Source organism: Alosa alosa, chromosome 7, assembly GCF_017589495.1.
Source record: "Alosa alosa isolate M-15738 ecotype Scorff River chromosome 7, AALO_Geno_1.1, whole genome shotgun sequence".
Classification (NCBI taxonomy): domain Eukaryota; kingdom Metazoa; phylum Chordata; class Actinopteri; order Clupeiformes; family Clupeidae; genus Alosa; species Alosa alosa.
Genome location: NC_063195.1, coordinates 26,860,630 through 26,887,178, shown reverse-complemented (window position 1 = coordinate 26,887,178; position 26,549 = coordinate 26,860,630). Strand labels below are relative to the sequence as shown.

The following is a 26,549-nucleotide window of genomic DNA, read 5'->3' as shown; positions in this document are numbered from 1 at the left end:
CACCAATACACCCCCAGACCATCACATTCCCTCCACCATGCCTGATGGAGGGAAACACTTCTCCAGCATTTGGTGGGTGTCTCGCAGACATACTTCTTTGTGATCTCTACACAAGAGATCTATTTCTCTGACCATAACAAAAAGGGGTTGGGGAAAAAATTGGCAGCTACAGTGCTACACTACACTAGGGGCATGATTATAAAAGATGCCCTCAAAGTGTAGCACTGCCGCTTTGGATTAATGTGTGTAAGCCTACTATATACCAGTCAACTTAAAGGTGTATAGATTTGAATGCTGTAGATTTGAGTGGTTGGTGGCTGGTTGAAGTTATGTGAAATGTGAATAATGTGTATTGTCGATAACTGTCATTGGTCTCATGCCAAATTGCAGGCTTTGTCACTTGCTCATAAGATGTCAGAGCAAGGAACATTTTGACATAGTTCAAAATCACCTGACTCCTACTGACATTTTTAGTATGAAAGTCTGGGAAACTCAGTCAGGAAACCTCATGGCATATTCCTCGTGCATGTTTACCACTGTAACCGTTGTATTGGGTTAAAAAAAAAAGTCAATGTCATGCGTATAATGTCAGAGAAAGTACTACAATACTTGTAACTTTAGATAACTACCGGTATATAAAAAGTTTCACCTTTTTTTCCGGTCATGTCAGTAGCGTGCATTGTTTAGTAGCTCTAATGTAAGAGTTTCGAGTGGCCCATACCAACAATGTTTACTGACAGCTCTGCTGTGATTCAAGGACCTCTTTGTCTTTCGGCTGGACTCCTGAAACCTAACCCGTGTACATGACAGTAATTTCTGCGTGAACTGGTTTGTCTGGCCCTTTTGTACAGGATGTTAAAAAAAAACAGGGTACAGAAATTCAGTGACCGGCAAGGGTGTCACAGTTGGGCAATTGCTTTGACTCAGCTAGGCCTGGTCATGTTAATTTCAAAATCTACAAAATGAAGAAACAAGAAACTTTCTCTATTAAAGTATTGTGTGTATATGTGTTTGTGTGTGACAGATGTTCTCTCTCCCTCTCTCTGTGTGTGTGTGTGTGTGTGTGTGTGTGTCTGTGTGTGAAATATGTATTGGCAAACCAATTTTGCTGTTGCTGCAACTGTGCAAACACATCTGTGTTTGGTTTCTTTCTGACTTGCACAAACTGTTAAGAAGAAGATGTATGGCCCCACACATAATTAAAACAAGACCTAACCCTTGTGACACCATATGCCAATGAATGAAGCAATAGTCAGCTTGTTTATTGTTTATTCCTCTTTGGAAGTTAGGTTTCTAGCCTATCCAAATTCAAGTGTCCAATTTCCTGTTTATTGTCATATACTACTCAATAAAGATGCAACATCATTACCAGTGATACAATTCTTAGACTCCCATTCAACTCAACTTCACAGAGTATGCCTATTAGGAATATTAAAATGGTTACAAGTCAGAAATCCAAAAAAGTAAGATATAGAAAATAGAAACGATAGTGGCCACTGGTAAAGGAGTGCAGAGAACACTTTAAATTGGTAAACAATTAAGAGGTGTGTGTGTGTGTGTGTGGGGGTTCCTGTCATTGCGATGTGTGTGATATTCTTAACTGTATCTGGATATGGAAATGTTAATGACAGTTCAGCATCCCGATGGCTTGTGCATAGCTGTCTGTCTGCTGGTGCGTGTCCGAATGCTCTTGTGTCACCTGTCAGAGGGCAAGAAAAGGACTGTGGCTGGGGAGACTGGGGTCTGGGGAGCCGGCTTGCTTTCCTCCTGCAATGCTGGCTGTATGGTCATGGATGGCTGGTAGCTCAGTTCTTGTGATATGCTGTGCTGAACTGACCACCCAAGTAGCCTATTATGGATTGCTGGTGTAGTTTTAGTGAGTTAGCAAGGTAATAACAAACAAAATTGCCTTTTTTTGCAAACAACAACAGTGGCTCTGAAACAGAAAGCTAGCTATAACACACATTGATACACTGATATAGAAAGCTAGCTAGATCACACATTAATACACTGATATAGAAAGCTAGTTAGATCACACATTGATACACTGATATAGAAAGCTAGCTAGATCACACACTGATACACTGATATTGAAAGCTAGCTAGATCACGCACTGATACACCGATATTGAAAGCTAGCCAGATCACACATTGATACACTGATATAGAAAGCTAGCTAGATCACACACATACACTGATATTAAAAGCTAGCTAGATCACGCACTGATACACTGATATAGAAAGCTAGCTAGATCACACATTGATATACTGATAGAAAGCTAGCTAGATCACACACTGATACACTGATATAGAAAGCTAGCTAGATCACACATTGATACATTTTGGTGACACATTTAGCTACCGGTATGCAGTTTGCAAGTTCATACAGATTAAATTGAACAAGTTCACTTTAGTTTGTGATTTCTCCAGTTCATTGCTTCCTTATTAAATTAAGCCCCTCCCCATCACTTCCAACTGGTCATGGCCATGCACTACTCCTAGTATAAAATAATAAAGTAAAAAGTTTTCCTTTCTCATATGCATGCATTTGTATCAAGTGGGTTACTGACTAGGCTACTCACTTACCAAAAGTAATACTCTTCAAGCAAAAATTAAAACTATATACATTTCCTTGCAACAAATGAATATTATAGTTATAGATAATTAATTATAGATCAGTGCACTTTAAAGCAGGGGTGGGCAAACTGCGGGCCGGATCCGGCCCACCAAGCACGTTCATCCGGCCCGCCAAGCATTTCATTTGGTTATCAGGCTGCTCGCTATTTTTTTCCTGCGATAGAGACGACGTTGGTAGCTTTACTGCAAACTGCTTTTCACTCTCCTTAGAGAACGTTTATAATGTAAATGTCAAAACATCATGTTAAATAGAGATAACATCATGTTAAACTAAGTTAACTCTTAGTTATCTCCTTTGTAGCAGATCTAATGTTAACGTGCGATCCATTTAATTGGGAACGTGTCTGCATTCACGAGAGGGAGCCGCAGGTTCCAGCTGGCTTGTCATTGTTGATAATTGATATCTCCTTCTAGTCCAGTTGACAGAAAGGTGAACCCGGAAATGTTGAGTACACCAAAGTTTTATGATAGAAATATATAGTATGGTTTCCCAGCATGCAGAAACTGCCGGATGCTAATTTGCATATGTTGGGCAATTTGTGTAATTGCGCTAATTAGCATAAATTAGCCTAATCGCCAATATTGATCATATTATAGGAGCTGCTTGGCCAAAATGGGCGATGTTAGTATGTTTTTAGGGGTTACTGGAGATGCCGAGTCCATATCTGACATTTTCAAAATCACTATTTAAACCTGGTTTGGTCATATTTTTACTCTCATTAAGCTGATTTGCTTGTTTTTATGGGCCAGTTTGGCCCACAGAGATCAAGTTGTATTCAGGACACAGACAGCTAGCGGATGGTGAGGTGATGTTTGCTGTAAGTGACAAAAAAATGTTTTAGCCTAAAAAACGCATGACATCGCTTAGAGTACCTTTAAAGAAGCCCTATGCAGGTCTGGTTATTCCTTCGCTGTTTCTAGGTTTTTCGCCTGATTTGGGCTTGCATTTTTCACGACATAGCTCCCCCTGCAGCTTCGGTAGCAAGTGACTGCGACGCTAAACCCCCACTAGCTAACGAGCTAGCCATCAATAAACCAAGCTAAACACATAGGGCTCACAATAAAACGATTGAGCAAACACATTGTTCAAGAGACTATCAAATCACTAAAACGAAGTTAACCCAAGGGTAGGCTACTTACAATTTCAACAGCAACAAAGCCAAGTATTCTTAGAAACTACAATATGACTACATTTTTGAGTATTTCCGCCAAGTTACATCCGGATGTGTTTGGACCGCGACCAGAAAGTTGTATATTCATTTTTTTCCGCAGAGAAGCACTAGGGGGAGATGAAGCACCCACCAAACGACCCAAAAAGTGTTGTAGAACCATCAGAACGACTCTCAACCTGCATAATTAAGGTCCTTTTTGCTAAAATTGTTGCATAGGGCCTCTTAAATGGTTACACTTTACTTGACAGTGTCGACATAAGAGTGACATGACACTGTCATGAACGTGTCATAAACAAGTCATAAACGTTTATGACATAACGCTTCTGTTATTAAGTGACATTCAGTTTTTGTCATAACAAGTTAGGGTTAGGATTAGGGTTACGTTTAGGGTTAGGTTTAGAGTTAGGGTTAGAGGTTAGGGTTAGGGTTCATGTGTCATGACAGTGTCATGTGTCCATGGCAGTGTTATGTCACTCTTATGTCAATACTGTCAAGTACTGGCTACCGATTATATCTTGTGAACAAACTGTTGCATAAACTGTTGTTGCTCGAGGCTTTGGATTATCGGACTCTATAACCTTGATCGCCAAACTTTTCTGTCAAACGTTAACATGAAACGTTAAGCCAGCATCAAGGGCTGCAAATAATACCGGGCCAAGGAAACGCTATCTGGAAGAAGAAAGCATCAAATTCCTTCTAACGTCTCTCAAAACTAGTGACTCAATATAAAAGTGAGATTTTCTCAGATTACTTACCCGCTACCTGTGTTCGAGTTATCAAGGAACTGCACGATATTGCTGTTGCTAGCCAACTAACAAACAAGCGTTTAAAGACAGTTGACACCGGCGAGCCCTGCGCGATCACGATGCCTCCCCTCAGCTGTGCACCAGGCTGCGACTCATGCGTCCTTCTCAGCGAAAAGATAGTGGAACTTCGAAGCCAGAATAGCGACCCTCCATCAGATTGAGAAGGATGAACAGTTCCTCGGCGCCATTCTCTCCGTGGTAGCGTTACCTCTCTTACACACACCAGATGCCAGATGCCCTGATTTCCTCTGTCCTCCAATGCTTTAACCATGCCATGCACTAATGCAACTTCTGTCCCTGTTGCCTCTCCCGGCCTCTGCTGAGAACCAAGCCTGCTCTGCTGGCCAGCTCCACTCCACACCAGCCTGAGCCATGGCGTGAAGCAAGCATCACAAGCACGGCAGATGGTCGGACGGCACTCAGGCCCAGCCCAACCTATGCGACTGGAAAATCGCTATGCCATTCTGACCGAGGGATGAGGGCCGCTCCTGCCCGAGACAACCATCCTGGTCCCTCCTCAAAGTCGGCCCCCGCCCCCTCCTCCCCGGACCTCATCAGCCTCCACCCTGGTCGCCGGCGGTTCCATGGTTAGAGACCTCTGCATTCCCCCATCATGTAGTGGTCCCTCCAAGGTCTACTGCTTCCCTGGTGTCCTTGACATCCAGCAGAAACTCCCAAGCATCCTGGCCTGCCACACCAAGGTCAACAACATCATCGTGCATGCGTGGGCACAAGCGACATCAGAGATAAGCAGTCAGTAGCACTGCAGGAAAACTACAAAACTCTCATCACCACTCTGATGGGCACAGAAAAGCTTTGTCATCTCTGGGCCTCTCCTACCTACAGAAAAGGTGCTGAGAGATGGTCCAGACTGTTCGATCTCCACACCTGGCTCAAAGCGCTACTGGGGCTTCCCTAAGCATCCCCTATGTCAACAACTGGGGCTTGTTCTGGGAGAGGCCCAGTATGCTGAAGCGTGATGGTCTCCACCCAAACCAACATGGAGCCAGGCTACTCTCTGACAACGTAGCGTCCACACTGAGGCATTGACATTCTGTAGAAATTATTACAGATTCACGCCCCCCAGGTATTGATTCGAATGGCATTATACATGTGGATGGGTCTGAGAATGTTTCCTGCAGGGTAACATACAATACTACTACCATAGATCAAGCTGCTTCATGCAATAGCATGACTTATGGCTGACTTCAGACAGCGAAGCTGTTCTTGTTGAAACTTGTCCCCCAAATTATAATTTCTTCCACTCAATTAGACAAGGCAAACGAGGTGGTGGAATTGCCTCCATTCTCTCAAACAAATATAGTTGCACTAGAGTCAACTTTGGCGAATTCGCTTCCTTTGAGTATATTGGCCTCACTCTGAAAGGCTGACCCAGCTGTACTTCTATTAACCTTATACCGCCCTCCTAAACTATGGACTGGCTTTCTCGACCAGTTTTCTGAACTTATGTCGCTCATCATCACTAGCTATGATCGGATAATTGTAAATGGCGACTTTAATATTCATGTCAATAAGACAACTGATGCTAAAGCCAGTAAGTTCCTTAATGTGTTGGACAGTTTAGAGCTAAAGCAGCATGTTACAGGACCCACCCACAACCTTGGCAACACCCTCAATCTAGCCATTTCTAGAGGGATAGAAGTCACAGACTTATCAGTAAATGATATACATATGTCTGATCATCATTGTGTATCTTTTAATATAGTACTACATACTCCAAAAATTCATCCCGAAATTGCAATCAAATCGCGACTCTTGGTTACAGGTTCACCGTGCCATTCTAAAAGAAAAAATAGCAAATTATAATAGAGCTATTCGGAATGAGAGGAGGAACCACTTCTCTAAGGTAATTGCTGAAAACAGTGGAAACTCTAGGGTGTTGTTCTCTACCATTGATAGGCTATTGCATCAAACACCTTTTGATACACTCAGTCAGGCATCCTCTCTAAGATGCAAAGAATTTGCAGACTTCTTCAAAAACAAAGTCAAGTTCTATAAGGGAGGCTATTGGTAACACAAGTAATATGTTTGATTGTACACCCAAAAACAGCCCCCCAAAATTAAGGTCCTTTAGCACTATTACTCAATCTGAGCTTGGTAAAATTATAACAAACCGGCTCCTCAACATGTGTTTTAGATCCAATCCCTACTAGATTCCTCAAAAAAGTACATGATAGCTTAGCTCCCTTTATTCTCAAGGTAATAAATACCTCATTAGAAACAGGTTTCCAACTGCTTTTAAAACCGCTGTTGTGAAACCTTTACTTAAAAAGTCAAATCTTGACCATACCAATCTGAGCAACTACAGGCCTATATCAAATCTACCGTTCTTGAGCAAAGTACTTGAAAAGGTTGTTTGTAATCAGTTAAATACCTTCCTCAACGAAAACAGTATCCTTGAAAAATTCCAATCAGGTTTTAGATCAAATCACAGCACAGAAACGGCTCTAGTAAAAATAGTCAATGATCTCAACTACTGAGCTACTGACTCAAACAAAGTCTCAATCCTTATTCTTCTGGATTTGAGTGCGGCATTTGACACCATTGATCATAGCATCCTAATTCACCGCCTTGCGAAGTGGGTGGGTTTCTCTGATAATGCTCTAAATAATAATGCATAATGTACACTTCCACAGCTACGCAGATGATACCCAATTGTATATTTCTGTGGAGCCAACTAACCCAGATGGCCTTTGCTCCCTCACTGCATGCCTAACCTCCATTAATCAGTGGATGAGCAAACATTTTTTGAAACTAAATAATGACAAAACAGAGGTACTTTTGGTTGGACCAAAACTAAAGCGAGATATTATTCTTAGTAATCTGGGGAACTTGGCGCACCAGGTCAAACCAAAAGTAACAAGCCTCGGTGTCATCTTAGATGCAGAGTTAAGTTTTAAGCCCCATATCAGTAAAGTTACTCAGACAGCCTATTTCCACTTGAGAAACATTGCCAAAGTGTGGCCCTTTTTAACTCAACAAGATGCAGAAAAACTAATTCACACCTTTATCACTAGCAGGTTAGACTACTGCAATGCACTTTTCACTGGTCTTCCCAAAAAACATCTAAAGAAATTGGCACTCATACAGAACTCTGCGGCTAGACTTTTAACTAAGACTAAGAAGAGAGAACACATCACCCCTGTGTTGGCTGAACTGCACTGGCTCCCTATTTCCTATAGAATTGATTTTAAGGTTATGTTAATTACTTACAAAGCTCTGAATGGCATAGCACCTTCATATATCTCTGAGATTTTAATATCTTATCAACCACAAAGGAAACTTAGATCATCCAATTCTAATCTTTTAATCGTACCCAAAGTGCTCCACAAACAAAGTGGAGAAGCTGCTTTTATCCATTATGCCCCCAAACTATGGAACACCCTGCCTCTGTACATCAAGCAGGCGAGTTCAGTAAATATTTTTTTTTTAAGATCTGAAAACATACCTGTACAGGAAAGCTTTTAGTTAACTCATCTTATCCTGTAGACTACTTTTCAGATTATTCTACATCTGCTGCTATTGGAGGGCGCAGCCAGCCAGAAGCAGATGGGCTCCCCCTATTAAGTCAGGTTCTGCTCAAGGTTTCTTCCTGGAATATGGGAGTTTTTCCTTGCCACAGTTGCAAAGTCACTTTGAGCTGCATTCTGTGTATGAAAGGTGCTATACAAATAAAGCTTATTATTATTATTATTATTGTTATTATAAGTAAAGCTCTTTAATTAAGTCAAAATGATCTTTCGAGAAATCGCTAAGTAAGTCTCTTCATACTAAAAATACCAAATAGATCTTTTGATGTTAATATATAACACTTTTTAACAATTTTATTTTTTTGCAGTGTATAGCCACCTTCTGTAAGTTGTTACAAATGAAAAAATACAGTACAGTGTAATTTATCTATCAAGTCTACCTGCAATTATTCCAAATTACAGTAGTCCTTGTTCAAGACCCCTAAGCTCTACAGGGCACCACACCTTTGTTACTATCTGTTTCTTTGGTAAGGAACACGAACAGCTGTGGATATCTTACCTATGAGTCAATAGTAAGTTGGAGCTTTAACATTCTGGTTGCTCAGTATAGTCCATTTCAACTACATAAACAAACGTGCATTCCTAAGGCGTTTCCGGTGCCACAGAAAACAATATTGAGCTTATGCTAACTCTGGGATAAACAAAAATAATAATAAAAAAAGAGCAGATTGAGAGGGTTTATATGTTAAGGGGAATTCTTTTGAGTAGTGTGGTTAGGTCACTTTCCTTTTTTTCCTTCCTTTTTTCAGTGGTAATTTGACACCTCGGTACTTAGTCGAGAACAGGTAGTTCAAACAGTACTTTGAACAGTAAGTTCAAAAGATGACTTTAGACCTTTTAAAAGTAGGCCATATACTCGCCTCAGGGCAACATTCTAGGGTGGTTCCTGTGATGACAGGGAATGGAAACATTCATCTTTGGAAATGTTCATCATCATAACCCGTTTCTGCTTGTGATGACCTTGTGATGTTGCACACTTGTGATGGAAAAGTGCATTTGGAGTGCACTTACAGTGTTTAAAAAAATATGTATAAAAGATGTAAAATGAGAGGAAGAGAAACACTGCCGCTCAAATGGATGTTGCCTTTAAAGTCATGCTCCACCAATGGAATGTTTTAGTTGCTATGCCATTTTGCCATGCCTGCCTTGTCAAGATACACAATCAAATATCCAAGGCCCCCAGAAGCAACCACACCCAAGATTTGAGCACCAAATCGCTATGTGCTGAGAGATTAAATGGAGTTGTTTTCTTCACCTGCTGGTATTGTGATATTGTTTCTCTAATGCATCGTTGAAAACGTGAGATGGTGACTCAGAGGCTGTTTACGGTCAGAGTGATGATTGTACTGGTTTCTGGTTCCTGGTTCCTGCTCAAGAGTTCTGTGCTTTGGAGGCGTCCACAGTGTTAATGTGCTTAGTGCATGATAGAAGATTAATGTATTTTGGCAGCCCTTCTCACTTAGGCCCTTTGATGATTAAACGTTTCAGTCTTAAACATATGTGACATGGAGGCAGATATTCAACATTTTCATTTCATAAATATTTTCTTTTAATATGTGTTTGCACAAAGTCATGATCCTTACATATTCTGTAATGCACGTCTATATTTTTAGCACTATGACAATACAAGCTTCGGTCCAGATGGCTTGTAATGTAATCAATGGCCAATATTGTGCATGCATTAGAATGCATGTACACATTGTGTAAGCCTGGAGGTAACTTATATTAATAAAACATTGATGAACCTTGTTTATTTCAAAACATCAATGAGAAATCTGCCATAGTTCATTTGAGTTTTGCAAAGGCTTCTACACTGCATTTACCAATTCTTGAAATGCATATAGCAATTTGGTGGGTCTGTCTGGTGAGTCTAACCACAACATTCTTCACTCTCTTGAGATTTAAAATGGATAGCAAACAAACTGATGGTAACATATCAGCACATTTTCAAGCATAGTTTTATGCTAGAGCATAGCACTGGATGAGAGTAACAACACAATGATTTACTTAACTCTGGCTGATGGAAGCTCTGGCACGTGGTGCTATCAGTTCCATGTTAGTCGTAAATGGGAGCTGTTAATAGATATATAATTATCACTTACCACTTGACTTTATGTTCAAAGCACTCGAGAAGCATAAACATACATTAAATAATAAGTGGCCATTGCAAGATGGGAGTGTCATGTTTGTACATCCACACAGGAACTAATTCTGTGAACTGTCCTTATTATCCATGCATTTTTGACAATGATGTCATCTTTATAATGTTAGGATGGAAATCTTATTCATGTACTTAAGCATCTCTAAAGACGGCGAATAGAGCAACGGAACTTATTAAAGAGATTACTGCTCAGAGTGCTGTAGCTGCACGCCCATAGCACCAATGAAACCCTGCTTTTGTCATTCTAGAGCTCTAGAGCGCCTCCATGTGGTAGAAAGCATTACAACACATGAGAAAGCATCTGTGTTACCCACTTGCTTAATTCTATGATTCTATGATAGACTATGATTGTCAGGTGTCATTTTTTTATGGTCAGATTAAGGGTTTTGTTATGACAAATGTGTTCAAATGTGTCTACAGTCTCTTAATAATTGGCAATAACTGCATGAAAATAAAAGAGTACAAACATCTATCCTTATAATTATATAGCCTCTTATCTGTGCCCAGACAAGTATTTCAGGTGAATCTCAAGATAACTAATAGAACACTGAAGAAGTAGACCATGAAAGTACTTTATGATAATGAATCTTCACAAAATCATTTCATGGCATAGTATTTGCAAAAAAAACTTTACAGTTCAATGTCAATGTAGAGTAAACATGCAGCGTCTTATATATGTGTCATATAGCACCTAATTTCTGCCACCCACAGGAAAACCGGCCTTCCCACATGAGTCACTCTGTGATTCATCAGAAAAGTGGGCCCTTAGATTAGTGATACATGCTCTCTCATGGATCCAACTTGCTTACGAGACTACAGTGCAACTCTTCATTACATCTCCGAGTTTGATCATGCTCAGTGTCTATGTGATTTATCAGCAGATTCCCTTTGTGGTCAGCTCGAGTAATAAGAATGTTTTGCTTTGACATTACCTTGATCAACTTTGCCCTTAAATACAGTATAGAAGGTATAGTTCAAAGTTAAAACAGGAGAAAAACGTTGAACGGCATGTGTTTAATGTTCTTATAAGCTGCTGATGTGCGCTGACAGCCAATGCTAATAAAATATTGTGGTTTTGATATAGTAATTTTTTATATAAAACTTTAACGGGATAGTAAACAAAAAGAAATTGTAGCTTCCTCTCCAACATATGTCCCTTTCACTAGCTCATTACACCCCCTCCAATTTTGAGTTTTTGCTCGAAATTGCACACCGCCTACTAACAATGGCCCTGTTTCTTTTGAAAGCCGAGGCCTTGTAGAATTTTTTGGTACCAATAGATTGACTGTGTGATGAACTGTTAGAGAGTGGCAAAGGGTAGAATGATAGTTTTCTTTTAGGCGGTTATGTACATCTCTGGAAATGACCACATTCTGCCCTCTTGGTCATTTATTTTGTCTTGGAAAAACAACTGAGGCCCACTACCAGGTCTTGTGAATCCGTAGAGTATCAATATGAATAGACCATTATTTGCCAAAGTATGCTCATGCGTTTTGTAAAATGCCCTATGGAAACTCCCCATAGGACTTTTGGTTACCTAAAATGCATACTGACAATAAAAGGCTTGTGTGGCAACCTCTTGGTGTAGAAGCATAATCTTGGTCTCAAATGAAAGGTAACACTCTGTAGTTTCTTGTAGACTATTTGGAATGTTGGGTTCTGATATGGAATAATTACACAAAAAATGGAATCATTACTCAAAAGTCTCTGTTTTTGCATTGTCTTTGTTGGTTCAATGGATATGTATAAGATGGGACTATACACTACAACTAATGTTGGATAAAACAACATGAATATTCAATTTCTTGGGATGTGAATATATCCTGTGAATATTTCAACACCCAATATGCTGCATCTACTTATTGCTAAGGGATATACACTGCACCTAGAAGCTAGGGAAGGGGGACGAGGGCATTGTTGATTCAATTTAATTGAGACATAATATGAATAATCTGACAATGTAAAGCCCTATACAGATTATACATGAACAAGGTTGTCATATACGGATTCCCAAGAGTCCAAGCTTTCAAATGGTGCATAATATTACTATGCTCAGCTACATACTTGCTGCACACCCCCTACATACACAGCACATTGTCTTCAGGATCTTCTCCAACACACATCCTCTACATACTTACAGCACACTGCGCCCACCTACACACTACACACACACACTACACACACACACACACACACACACACACACACACACACACACACACAGTCACTGCTCCACTTCCCTCCCGCCCACACACACATCTTCACTGTCATCACTCACATACATCATACATACAGTACTCTGCTTGCAATAGTAAGTCCCTGCCCCCTACATACACAGCACATTATTTCATCAGGAAGCTTCTCCAACACACATCCCCAACATACTTACAGCACACTGCCCACACACACACTACACACACACACACACACACACACACACACACACACACAGTCACTGCTCCACTCCCCTCCCGCCCACACACACATCTTCACTTTCATCATTCACATACATCATACATACAGTACTCTGCTTGCAATAGTAAATGGATTGGATCTGCCCAAGGTTTCTTCCTTGGTAAGGGAGTTTTTCCTTGCCCCCATCCTCCCCCACCTTTTTTATGCAGCCCTTGCCACTTAATCTACTAAACCCCTCTTCTACTGCACCCCCCCCCCCCATTAATGCACAAATAGGCTGACACCAGACATAATTTCACTGCATTTCTTACTTCCAGTAACTATATGCATGTGACAATAAACTTCCTTGTATCCTTGTATCCTTGTATGCTACATAGGAATATAGTGCATACAATTGATTTAGAATGTTGGGGGGGCACTGTAATTGTCCCGAGTTCAGGAGACCCTAAGTGTACTGGGCTAATTTACTTATTTAATTTAATCTAATTTTACCTTTCACTAATTTACTGTAATGCATGTTACTCTTCACAAAGTCAAATGTGTAGGCCGATGTAAAGCTTTACTCTAACAAAATGAACTGAAGGAACTGTAAGATGGAAAGTGAAGGAGCTAGCACATCTCGTCTCATCTCATCTCATCGCATCTCTCCTGCAGGCGTGCACAGACAGGCTACCTGTCAGGGGTTAGGTGTGGCCAGAGGCGTATCAAGTGTGGGGGTTGTGGGATAGGAAAATGAAACAATCTGATTGCTAAACACACCATTTTAATGCAGTTTGGGAGCAGTTTCTATGCTTTTTTCATTGACAGTTACAGGAAGCCACGTTGTTGTTTAAACTATTGTTGCTTCTAGCCCACGTTATCTCCATTTTTACTTGTTGCAGGGACGCACACATTGCACGAGCGCTCATAAGCGTTCTATTTGAGTTCTACATGCTGGAAATCTTTGTTCTCAGATGTTGAACTCAAATGTGTCTTGACGCCGCCGTTTGTAAGATCAAAATAAGATGTTCTAAATGGAACGCGATCGTTTTTAAGACATTAAGATCTCCCGTAGATGTAGCACTACGACACACATTGACCGTGAAATGCCGCCGACGTTTGTAAGATCAGGTCAAATAAGGTGTTCTAAATGGAACGTTATGTAATTGGGCTGCGATGTAATTAAGCTGTTCAGATCTTTTCCAAGCGCATTGGAGACCTATGTGTACTGACTGGGCTATATGTCTATATGGTTGATGACACTAAATTAATAAGTATTTCTGATAGGGAAAACGTTTAGCCTTTTTTTTCAGTCCGAGGTTCCATACCATTCAATCTTGCTGCAAATGATCAGTCGTGTGAAGCACCTGGCATAACTTAATTTCGCGGCTACGTGGACCAGTAGGTTAATTGTTGAGGAGGCCCATAGTTTGAGAAAAGCTGCAGATCATAGACAGAGAAAGCATAATGCTCTGAGAACAGTAGCCAAGGTCTTTCTGCAGAAACAAGTGCCTTGGTGCGCGCACTCCCGCTTTCACTTTGACTCCCTGCATTTCCACATTGAGACAAAAACTGTCAGTCAGACAGTGAATTTTGGTTTACTAAATTAGCATAATGCGGTAACAATTATGATTTAAATTCTACCTGAAATCTGCTCACTGCAGACGTTATAATGCACCCAAGCAGCAGCACAGCCTTGAAAGACGCACACTTTGAATTTGATCAGAGCGGCTCTGGTTCTTCACTGGCTAACTTGATGTGATTGGCTGGATGACCGTTCAATCAAATCAACAGACCTATTTGTGTCTCTCTGTGTGTACGTTATGGTAGATACGGTTCCAACTCTTTACGGGAGCGCTTATTTCCATATTTTACTTTCCTTTTAATCTGACAAAAAGGGTGGGGGATAGAATCGTGTTCCAGTTACCAGTTCGTGTACGTTACACCCACATCCCCCACGCTTGCTACGCGCCTGGGTGTGGCAGCGGTTTGTTGGTGTATACATATACTGACAGATTGCTTTATTTCACCAACAAAGTGATCCTATAAAACTATTTAAAACAGTCTATTCATTCAAAAGTGATAGAAATTGACTGTAGTATAGCCATATATATATATATATATATATATATATATATATATATATATATATAGCTTATAGGCAGGGAGGTAATCCTATGATCAGATTGTTTTTGTTTCTGAAAGGCCGATTCAGTGTTCTCAGTGTTTGCCAAGTGCGTGCTAAGGGCTTTTAACCCCCTTCCTTTCAGTGCAGAGTGCCTCCTTTTCAGAGGTATCGTACGGGTGTTCTGTTCAGGTAATCTTAGCTGGGCCGGGCTGTTTGCCGTGCTCTTAGCGTACCTCAAAGCTCTGCTTCTTTTTCACGCCCACCATTCGAATCAAAGGCAACACCCCACTCAAGAGTATTACCTTTTACGGAGCGAAAGACAGCCAGTATCCTTGTTGGGGCAAGTTGGACAGATGGATCTAAAGATTTATCTGTTAATTCCCTTTAATGGCTTGTGTGATAATTAATATGGTGTTTTTGCATGAACTTTCACTCACTGTTAGAGCCTCCAGTCCCTAAACGCATCTCTACTCAGCCTTGCTGCACTAGTTTAGAGGCATGTTCCTCCTATCAGATCACTTTACACCCATCTCACTGCTGTAAATCTGTCTGTTATATGCATGCACTCTCTCTTCTCTCTGTCTGTCTAAAGCTCTACTAATTAGGACGATTCTCTGTCAGATCCAGATGAGTCACAGAGGTGAAACAGATGAACAAGTTCTTCCTTGATTTGCCTTCTTTTTGCAATTTCATTGTTTTGTAACAGACATGTTTATGCATATGCACCCTCCCTCTGAAACACCCTTTCCGACCGACCACATGACACAATCGAACTCCCTACCGTCCTTCAAACAGGCCCTCAAAACCCACCTCTTCAAACTTGTAAATGAATGAAGATGATCTTATTTTACAAAAATGTACAACTGTACAACGTTTACAAAATGTACAAGATTGTAAAAACAAACAACACTGAATGAAATGAAAAAACGATATATGATCAGGCACTAGAGACTTTATGCTAGGTAATAAAGGGTATCAAAATTGTTAATAGTTCATTGTCAATAGTTGTACAACTAGCTATTATTAGCTGCGAGAATTTAGATTCACATTTTAAAGCACAAATTCTGCAATCCTGAAAAGAACAATTTAAGCATACTTATTACCTATACCAATAGGAATTATAGAAGCATACCTATTACCTATACCAATAGGAATTATAGAAATAGCCTCTAGATTACAGGAGAGAGAGTTTAAGTGGATCTTTTGATTTCGGCGTGACCACCACAGCATACGTCTCCATACTGTCGACCGCAGCACTATACAACTGTATGACAAAGGGGAGCCTGACATCTAGTGGCTATTACTGGTAATATCAAACACACACACACACATCAATAGGGAATTAACAGGAACACTTTAATTTGCAGCATAACCACCTCCAAAAATACCATTTTAGAATAGGAATGTACTCAGCACATGCAGGAAATTCACAATAATCATAACATGTGTAGCACCAAAGAATAATTTATTAAAAAAATTCCATGTTGTAAAGCTGTAGCTGTGAAGGCTGTGATTTTATGTATTTTTTACCTTTTTGATCGTTTCTCAGCAATGATCTCAAATCTTCACACAAAAGACTCAGATGGAGAATTGTTTTTGTTTGTTTTTTGTACTGACAGTACTTTGTGACCTCGAGAAGCGGAGATCTATGTGAAAACTCGGCGGATTTCTCCTTTAATGCAACAGGAGAGTGAAGATATAGTGACAGAGAGAAGAGAAAGGAAGGGATCAGGAAATGACCCAGGTCCTCACACACGCACACACATAATAAATGTTTCTTGACAAAAACGCACAGCCTTGTCCACAGTGTCCCAGAATCCTAGCCTAGGCCACCTCCTGGAGTTTCTCATCCACGGAGGATGACACCACGACTCCATCCACCATCTCCTCCACGATGACCTTCACCCTCCGCTGTCTGTGTGGGTTGTGCTCTGAGAGGAGGGAAAATGGAAACATGCCATTTTAGTATGAAAAATGGACATGCAAGCTCTGATTCATCACAGATGTAATATTCCTATGGGTTTTTCCACGCATCTCTTCAATGGCCTAGGAGTGTATCAAAGAGATACTAACAAGGCCAGGCCTGCTGACTTTTCTTATAAGGTCCACCTTTAACCCTGGCATTTTCCTGCTTTTAGACAGAATTTTAACCCTCTTTCAAACCCTTCGCCAAGAGACTTTTGAGTTGGTTTTGAAATGTCATAAATCTTGTAATCACTCCAATGTTATTATCTGTGGTTCCCATTCCATCACATGCAGTCCACATTTCGCCACAGTTTCCTGTCTGGAGTCTAGACATTTTACGCTTTTATTTGACAGTGATATACCTCTGACCAATCTTCTACAGACCATAAGTAGATTTTCACCACTTTTAACCAGTAGATGTAAACCATAAACAAAGGACAGACAAATATGTCTGGACAAACCAATAGATGGAGGGCTATGCGATAATAATATAATAATAATAATAAACATATTATTATGTATAATTTCAAACTGATGGGGAAAAGACCTACCATCCTCCTCCTCCTCCACCTGCACCGTTGAGACACTGTTGGAGAGACAAAGTCAGTGTAGCTGTAAAAGGTCCTAATGTACATTCCTATACATTACAACATCACTTACATAATATGTGTTTGTCACTCGGTGGGTTTGCATGGACACTTTTACTCCATTTACTCCAATCGGAATAAAACTGCCAATCTGGGATGGTGTATTCTGTTTTCTGTTTTCTGTATTCTGTTATTCCGATTGAGCAGCCATGCATATAGGCAATACTGTAGCTTCTCAAGCAAAAGCAAAGCTGCAACGTCTATTCCAATCAAAGATTCTAAAGCGATTGAGAGCACCTGATCGGAATGGAACGTACCCCATTACACCTGTACCCAAGAAACCACGCCCCTCAGAGCCCAACCACTTCCGTCCGGTCGCACTCACCCCAATAATCATGAAATGCATGGAGAAAATCATACTACAACTCATCTTACCTGCTGTCAGCACACAACTGAACCCATACCAATTTGCATACCGGCCGAAAAGGGGGACAGAGGACGCAGTGGCATGCCTTCTCCACTCCCTCCTTCACCACCTCCAGACTCCCCATAACTTTGCCTCAGTTCTGTTTGTTGACTTCAGCTCCGCATTCAATACAATCCAGCGCCATCAACTCATCAAGAAACTTACGCAGAAACGTGCACAACAGAGACTGTATGCAATACGCAAACTAAGATCACTGTATGTTGCCCCCCATCTCCTTCTGCTACTCTACAAAAGCATCATCCAACCCCTTCTACTCTACTGCTCCCCCTGTTTCTTCACCATACTAAATGTCACCAGCAAGAACAAACTCATTAAAATCTCACACTTAGCATCCAAGATAATACAGCTTCCCACCCCAGCCTCACTGGACGAAATGACACAGCCACCACACGCCTTGCACACACCATAGTAAGCAGCCCTGACCATCCCCTGAACCGGTTCTTCACCCTACTCCCATCTGGCCGCAGATACAGAGCCCTGGACTGGAAAAAAGTGCACTTTAAGAAAAGTTTTATACCCTCAGCAATCACTGCACTAAACAAACTCCTGTGGCAATTACCCATTCTCCCTATTCTTATGTGTTTTATGTTGTCTGCACTGTCCACCCTTTTGCTTGTATGGTGTTGAGGAGGGAGGGAATTGGGGGGGGGGGGGTTATATGTTATATGTTATATGTATCCTGCATGGAATGTAACAATGATATGTGTGAAAAAGAATATCCTTATAGGACAATAAAGACTCTATACTATGTAAACAGATAGCACAGATTTTTCATTCGGAATAGCTTAATCAGAATGACAAAAAAACTGTCCTGTAAACCCACCTACTGTCTTCTTGGAAAAATGAATTCAAGACCAAAAAAGCATTTTACTGGATATTGGCTATACTAGTCTACTGTAACTGACATTAACTGTCATTAAAACATGGCCACTTGACCACAGTGGGCCTACAAGTCTACATCAGTTAAGAGCACCAACAGATGCCCACGGTGTCTTCCTGTTCTCCACTTCCTTGTTTATTCCCACGGTTCCTTCCTGTCTGCTTCCTTCTCTCACCTGTAGTCCCCGTCCAGCAGTCTCCTGTACTCGGCGATCTCCCCCTCCAGCCTCATCTTGATGTCCAGCAGCAGCTTGTACTCGGTGCCCTGCTGCTCGATGCTGATGGTGAGCTGCTTGAGCTCGGCCTCCAGGCTGTCGATCTGCATCTGAAGCTGGCTCATCTGCAGACCGTAGCGCCCACTCACCTCCGACAGCTGGCGCTCCAGGTTACCTCTCTGCAGGGTAGAGAGAGAGAGAGAGAGAGAGAGAAAGAGAGAGAGAGAGAGAGAGTCAGGTCAGACTACTGAGAGGAAGCGGAAGGAACTATGCATCTAATGTCTAGTGTCGAATGTCGTATGTCGAATGTCGTATGTTTGAAGGATGTGTGAGGGAGGAGAAAGAGAGAGGAGAGAGAGAGAGGAGAGAAAGAGAGAGAGTCAGAGAGAGAACGAGGATGTGGCCATTCTGGCTGCAAAATTAAGCAGCCTGCCATTACCTGAGGGACAGCCAGTGAGGCAACAACCACCTACAATGTTGTATATTTGTTTTTATTATTAGAATTGTTGTTCTATGTCTACTTTTATGTCCTCTTATATGTTAATTTTACAATTCTGTTCAACATTTATTTTAAACCTCTTACGTGTACATGTAATTGAGCTTTGGCAATAATGTTCCTGAAACGTTCATGCCAATAAAGCATTCTTGAATTGAATTGAGTCAGGTCAGACTACAGAGAGGAAGAGGAAGGAACTATGCATCTAAAGGTATGTCGATTTGAATGATGTCTGAGAGAGGAGAGAGAGAGAAAGAGAGAGAGAGAGAGAGAGAGAGAGAGAGAGAGAGAGAGAGAGATGGACAGACAGTGTGTGTGTGTGGGGGGGTGTCGATGTGGGGTTATGGACAGTCAGAAAACGAATCAGAAGTAAGGGACATGAGTAAGAAACTGCAGCTGTAAAAGGTTTATATATATATATATATATATATATATATATATATATATATATACACGGGTTTCCCGATTACCAACAAAACTACCGGTAGATGCGCGCGCAGCCGTGGGGCAGAAGACGCTTGGTGGCCATCCACAACGTTATCAACTTAACTTAAATAGTCGGCTGCTGTAAGCTACAATCGGATTTTTGTGTACAGTATACCCCTGTTGTCTCAATGATAATAACATCTCATTTCAGACTATATTTCAAAGTTTGCTGTTCATTTCCATTATTAATATAACATCGTATTTTGTCATTTTTGGTGAAGACATGCATTCCGTTAGGGATATTGAACATATTTAACATTCTCTAACCATCGTGATTTCGAATTGGTGCAGTTTTCAGCACAAAAACCCATTTTATTCTTTTCATGGAGAGCACTGCTCTATGCTGTTCTATGGTGCTTTCTGCCTCTTAGTTGCGCACGCATGTTTTGCATAGAAATCCATGTATGTATATATATATATATCAGGGATGTATGATTGGTGATACTAAAGAGGAAGAGGAGATGAGACAAATCATTTCAAACAGAAACCAGGCACAGAGTGACAATGATTTAGCTCATAGTTAGTGGACACTGATTGTATTTGCGTGGATTGACCATACCTGTGACTGGAGTCCTTGCAGCTCGATCTCCAGAGTCTGGAAGGTTTTCTGTAAGTTGCTCATCTCTGTCTGATAGGTCTTGACCTCGGTGACACTGGTGGACATTTGGGTCTGTAGCACTTCAACCTGCACAACACGCACGGGGAACAAGGAAAACCCTGAGATATGATTCTGTTATCATAAAGGTGGACATACTGAAATGAGCCACCTGCCATTGTCCACTAGCCACCGTCACTTGGTGTGCTGGTGTTGATGCCCTGTCACATTATTTTCCATACTGCCGACGTTCTGAGAGCATTTTGCACTTATTACTAGAAAGCACTTTTTCACCGATTTGTTTATCAAATAAGTCTACATAATTACTTCAGCAGTGTTTGGTGTGCGGGTTCCTCCTGCTTTGATTGCAGTTCTTCAAGCTGGAACTACGTCACCCACCCCGGGCATGTTTTGGGGGCGTGACACCCGATTGACTGTCACTGTCGCATCTTTTTACCACATTACACCAACATCGTTTCAAAGAGCTTAAGATATCAGTCACACGTAGGTGTCAGAGTGTGCCAGGTGCATGACAATTGACAAATATGTTCCATTGAGTGAACACATACACCTATTATGTGGGGTGGGTCTGTAAACGTCAGGTATGCCAGTCAACTGTCTGTTGTCATTACCAGAATGATGCAAAAAACATGATTAATTGCTGACATTTAAACGAAATCCAGGTGGATTACCGGTAACTATTGTAGTTCTTTGATTGTTGATACAAGATCTTTGGCTCATGCTGCGGTATGAAAGGGATTATGACATCATTTTCCAAAGTTCCCCTTTCAACAATAAAAACAAAAACAATGCTTGAACATTGTATTTGGGCCCCAGTCTACTTCCTCTACATTAAGATAACATATGGAATGTTAAAAAGGAAGTCTTGTGGGGCCAACTATGATGCTGATAATGGAACTCTCTTGAAAGGGTTCATTCACAAAAGGAGGCAAGTGCTGGGACTTCCTGGGCATGTCTATGTGTGAGCAATACGTGGATACTTTGATACCTGACGAAGACCTCTGGCCGAAACGTTGTTAATAAACCACTCTGGGGGCTTATAGAACAGTGTGCGGGTATCTTTTTATTTTTCAATTATTGGCTAAGCCATATACCCAGCACCTGTTTAAATTTTGTAGATGTGCGTTCACTCCACTCATTCAATGCGTGGATACACTCAGACACAGGCCTAACGTTACCAGTAGTGTACAACTGGTGTTCAGTGAGGTGAAGTGCCAGGAGTATTATTGGTTAGTGGGTTCTAATCACGGCACATGTGTAGAAAAGTACCGCTCAACTAAAGCGGGTGTGTTTGTGACTAATTGACATCCTTTATCCAAACTGGTGAAGAGTTTGACAGAGAATAGAGAAGGGTCAAACCTGATCACTTCATCTCTGTTCTGATCTTTCACTTAGTTCTCTGTTTATGTAAGCAACAAGCCTAATAAGCTAACCCTTACAAAAATGAAATGTTTGCGGCAGATTTGCTGCAAACTTGTGGGTGATTTGTGGGAAACAAATGAGGTCACTAGAACATATTGCCAGAAGCTTGCCCATGTTGGCCACTAGAGGCAAACTTCCAGCAAAGTTCTGGCAACAATGAGAAGTTTGCCTCTAGTGGCAAATGTGTCCGCCAGTGAATTGCCACCACACCACACCAGCCAATAATAGCAAACTTCCAGTGAACTTCTGGTGACAAACCTAATTTGCATGACATTGCTGCAAATTTGCTGCACCATTGGCAAAAGTTAACCGCACCTGTTTGGTCTCTGCATTTAACCCAATCGGTAAATTAGTGAAACACAAACAGCACACAGAGTGAGGTGAAGCACACACTAATCCCGGCGCAGTGAGCTGCCTGCTACAACGGCGGCGCTCGGGGAGCATTGAGGGGTTAGGTGCCTTGCCCAAGGGCACTTCACTATAATATATACATTATATACACTATAATGTATAGTCACCAGTACAAAGTATATCAATGCTATAATAGGGGAATAATCCCAATTGGAACACACTGGTGTTACCAAAACAATAGACATAAAAATGTGACCATAATGTCTTTCCCTGTCTCCTCTTGTTGTTTCACTGGACACCATTGTCCTGATCAGAACGTTATCAGAACCCAGTCGCCTCACCTTGTTCTCGAACCATTTTTCTGCGGTGCGGCGGCTCTCCTGGATTGCGGACTCATACTGCTGCCTGACCTCCTGGATCACCTTCTCCAGATCCACAGGAGGAGCACAGTCCACCTCCACGTTGACAGAACCACCATGCTGGGCTCTCAGCCCCTGTACTTCCTGAGAGAGAGAGAGAGAGAGAGAGAGAGAGAGAGAGAGAGAGAGAGAGAGAGAGAGAGAGAGAGATTGTGTGTGTGTGTGTGTGTGTGTGTGTGTGAGCAAGAAAGAAAGCGGAAGAGAGAGCTTGAAACCTATGGTGATAATAATCTTGCTCAAGAGAGATAAACTTCAACCCTAAAGCCCTGCTAGTGTGACATGCCTCCCCTTTAATTGTCTTTCATTGACAGCAAATACATTCAGTGACTATTATTTTAGGAGCTTCAAGGTCCCTGTGGTTTCATCATATCTTGTCAAGTCACTAAAAACACCTGAAAGATGTATGCACGTGATGGGCGGTGTGGCGTGGCGTGCCCTTACCTCCTCGTGGTTGCGTTTGAGCCAGACCAGCTCCTCACTCAGCCCCTTGATCTGAATCTTCATGTCTCCACAGCCCATCTGCAGCTCCGACAGGACCGCCTTTAGGCTGGCCATGTCTCCTTCCACAGACATGCGCATTCCCATCTCATTCTTTTGCCTGTGACGCCACAAAGGTATAAGAAGCATATAAACATATTAAATTGATTACAATAAAATTCTACATATTAATATTATTGGTTCTGTTGATATTTTTGTAGGCCATAAGACCATACCCATAGGCTACTTACGAGACACATCGGGTTGTAGCCTAAAGCTTTAAAAGACAAATGAAACTGTAGCTTATTCACTCACTTCAGCTGGAAGTCCTCAGCAGCAAGTTTTGCATTGTCAATCTGCAGAGTTATCCTGGCATTTTCTATTAGCCTGTCCAAAATCTTTTAAAGAAAATATATGGATGAATTAATATATATATAAAAAAACACAATCTACCAACATATAAAAATAATAGTATGATTAGACTATGTGAGGACTATGTCAAGATCAACGTTTTTAAGACTAAAATTAAACATTCAACATAAACCATTATTTGCATTGGCCATGTAGGCTTAATGAACACTCTACCTTTTTGCAGATGTCTTCGATTGTGGCATGAAAGCCAGTGAAATCCTTGTGTACAGGTGCTTGCTTCTGATAAAATTCTTTGATCTGTAGCTCCAGTTTCCGATTTGCTGACTCCAGTGACCTTACCTGCGGGGGTAAGTGCGGATAAATTATTTTTTTATTCTTCCCCAGATATTGCCCAGCCACTGTAGTCTAGACAATAGAGCAAACATCAACCACTGAGTAGCCTAGGCTAGTCTAAACTGCATATTGATAAAGTGATCGGCTATGTTTAATCAGTGTTCCCTTTAAATATGGGAACACTTCCCTTTCACAATATGGGAGAATTAATAATGATCATAATTTCCGAGATGAGATGTTGCTGTTTAATTTCTCCACTTTGTGCGTTTCATCTTGATCTCCTCTTCAATCTTGAGTACCTATACCTTTTCGAGGTAAGACGCCAGGCGGTCGTTGAGATTTTGCATGGTATGCTTCTCGCTGGCGACACCAACAATGTCGCCACCTGGCGCTGCCATAGAAACAGAGGAAACAGAGCTGGAGATGCGCGTGCCATATCCCCCCGCGCCTCCGTATACACTTCCATATGGCATGGAGACGCTAGAGCCACCTCTGCCGATCCCGCCGAGAATCACCACGCGGGCGGAACTGAAGGCGCCGGTTCCACCGTAGACTCCACCGCTGCTGCTGTTGTTGCTGTAGCTACTGCTTCGGCTGACTCTCACAGACATGATGCTTGCGAGCGAAGTAATCCAGACGTGTCCTTTTCTTCTTTTGAAAGTATGCTCTCACTTTCCAGTCACTTCTTTATATAGTGGCTACTAGCGACCTTTTTAATGCAGCTACTTCTAGGTAATCCCTGTGTGGGCGATTACCTGAGTTTTTTTTTTTACATCGATTTGCCATTGTTAAACTGCAAAAATGCCAAGTCAACAACAAACAAAAACACTTCCATGGAAATTCCTGTGTATGTTTCTTCTGATCTTCTGATTGGATGATCATGAACATTTGCCTACTGTTGATTTAAGGTTAAATAATGTGGGTCAATGGGGATGGGCCAGAAACCCAATGCAGGAACATTGCCCTGCAGCATAGTTGTCATCAGTGGGATAATTGATCAACAGGTGAAGATTTTCAGAGAAATGCTTATCCATTAAATATTCTAGAATCTATTTGTTGAATCTTGTCTGTGGCTATCTAAACTATTTTACCAAAGAGAGCTGTCACCAAAGCCATTAGTCACGCAATAACTGTTGCCTGAGTGATCCTCCCCTTCAGTGATGGCAGACATCTATTCAGGTGACAACATTTAGCGGCTCTCTTCACGGTCCACGGGCTTTAGATATAGACCTTAAGAATGTTCAAATAAAATGCATCAGTTGTTTTGAAAGAGAAACATGCATCTCTTTTCTATGAAGGGACACTCTGGCAAAAAAAAAAGTCCATCCATGAAAAGGATTTACTGTGAACAAAGACGATGCGTGTTGTGACTGCAGACATTGCTTGCGTGCAGACTAGTGAGGGGATCCTCCCATTCAGGCCTACTATCTATTGTTGTGTTGTACATTTGTGACAGGATTAGAACATCGTTATTCAACGTTAGTCTTAAGAAGCTGAGAGACAGGGAATAGGCTTAATTGTTTTGTTTCACCTCAAGTCAACAGTCAGTCAAGGATTCTGCAACAGACAAAACCTCAGCATGGGAATAAACTGCAGGTTGGGTGGGGGGGCAGTAACTCAGTCCAACTGAGGCAAAAATCTGTCCTTCAAATGGGGCAATTACACATCTTTTTTTTATCTTGATAACAGTGGTTCTCAAAGTGTGGGGTGGGCGCGTGGAGGATGGAGACATGACAGGTGGGGTGCCATGAACAGGAGGGAATTTGTCTTTTTTTGTGCCTATCTTTATTAATGTCTTTCTTTTTCAATCAAAATGTGGAACCAAAATCTAAAAATAATATTTTAACGTTACCATTTTGCTGGGGTGATGGAGTCAGGTGGGGCTTGAAAATTCCCAACTTTCAAAGCGGGGAATGACGGAAAAAAGTTTGAGACCGACTGTTCGCCATCCCTTTATTTTCCTTAATTCATTTTTGCTATAGTCAGGAGTTGTAAACGTAGTTCTCATCCAGCTGACATTCACCAGAGAAGTACCTCTTTCAAAATATTAATCAGTTTTTGGTTTATTGCTATTAAAAGTGTCAAAATCCAACACCTTCAACTTTCATGATGTATGTCTTGTATGTATATGTATGTGTATCTTGACCCTTAAAATGCTCATCTCAACATATGCGGTCTCGTCCCTATGACTAGTATCCGCTGTTGTCAGAATTCTCCTTTCTATGGTATCCACTGATTTAATCTTGAGTAAGGACATCTGCCTAAACCATATACTGACATGCTGGGTCTGACTTATTTTATGCTCAAAATGACTTATCCCTAGTACTCCAACTATCTGCCCACATATGACTTATCCCTAGTACTCCAACTATCTGCCCACATATGACTTATCCCTAGTACTCCAACTATCTGTCCACCTGTGTCATATGTCTCTGTGTGTGATTTTCAAGCTGCACTGTGGAACCGAGGAAAAGCTCCAGGGGGTTACAAAGGCAGCACAGAATATGAGCTGTTCTCTCCCCTCTCTGGAAGAACTTCACAGCTCCTGCTGCCTCAAAAAGGCAAAACCATCCTACAGGACTCATCACACCCTGGG

The 26,549-nt window shown here is 41.4% G+C and overlaps 1 protein-coding gene across 1 annotated transcript; it reads right to left on the bottom strand.

Annotated features, from left to right (window-relative positions):
- Positions 1-16,193: 16,193 nt before the first annotated feature.
- krt99 (keratin 99) lies at positions 16,194-24,788 on the bottom strand. Its single transcript, XM_048249403.1, has 9 exons — positions 24,259-24,788; positions 23,834-23,959; positions 23,564-23,646; positions 23,213-23,369; positions 22,694-22,855; positions 20,523-20,648; positions 18,943-19,160; positions 17,365-17,399; positions 16,194-16,779 (listed from the first exon to the last, which is right to left on the bottom strand). Exons 1-9 carry the CDS (start codon positions 24,562-24,564, stop codon positions 16,673-16,675), a joined length of 1,320 nt encoding a protein of 439 aa, XP_048105360.1. The 5' UTR covers positions 24,565-24,788; the 3' UTR covers positions 16,194-16,672.
- Between the last annotated feature and the right edge of the window lie 1,761 nt (positions 24,789-26,549).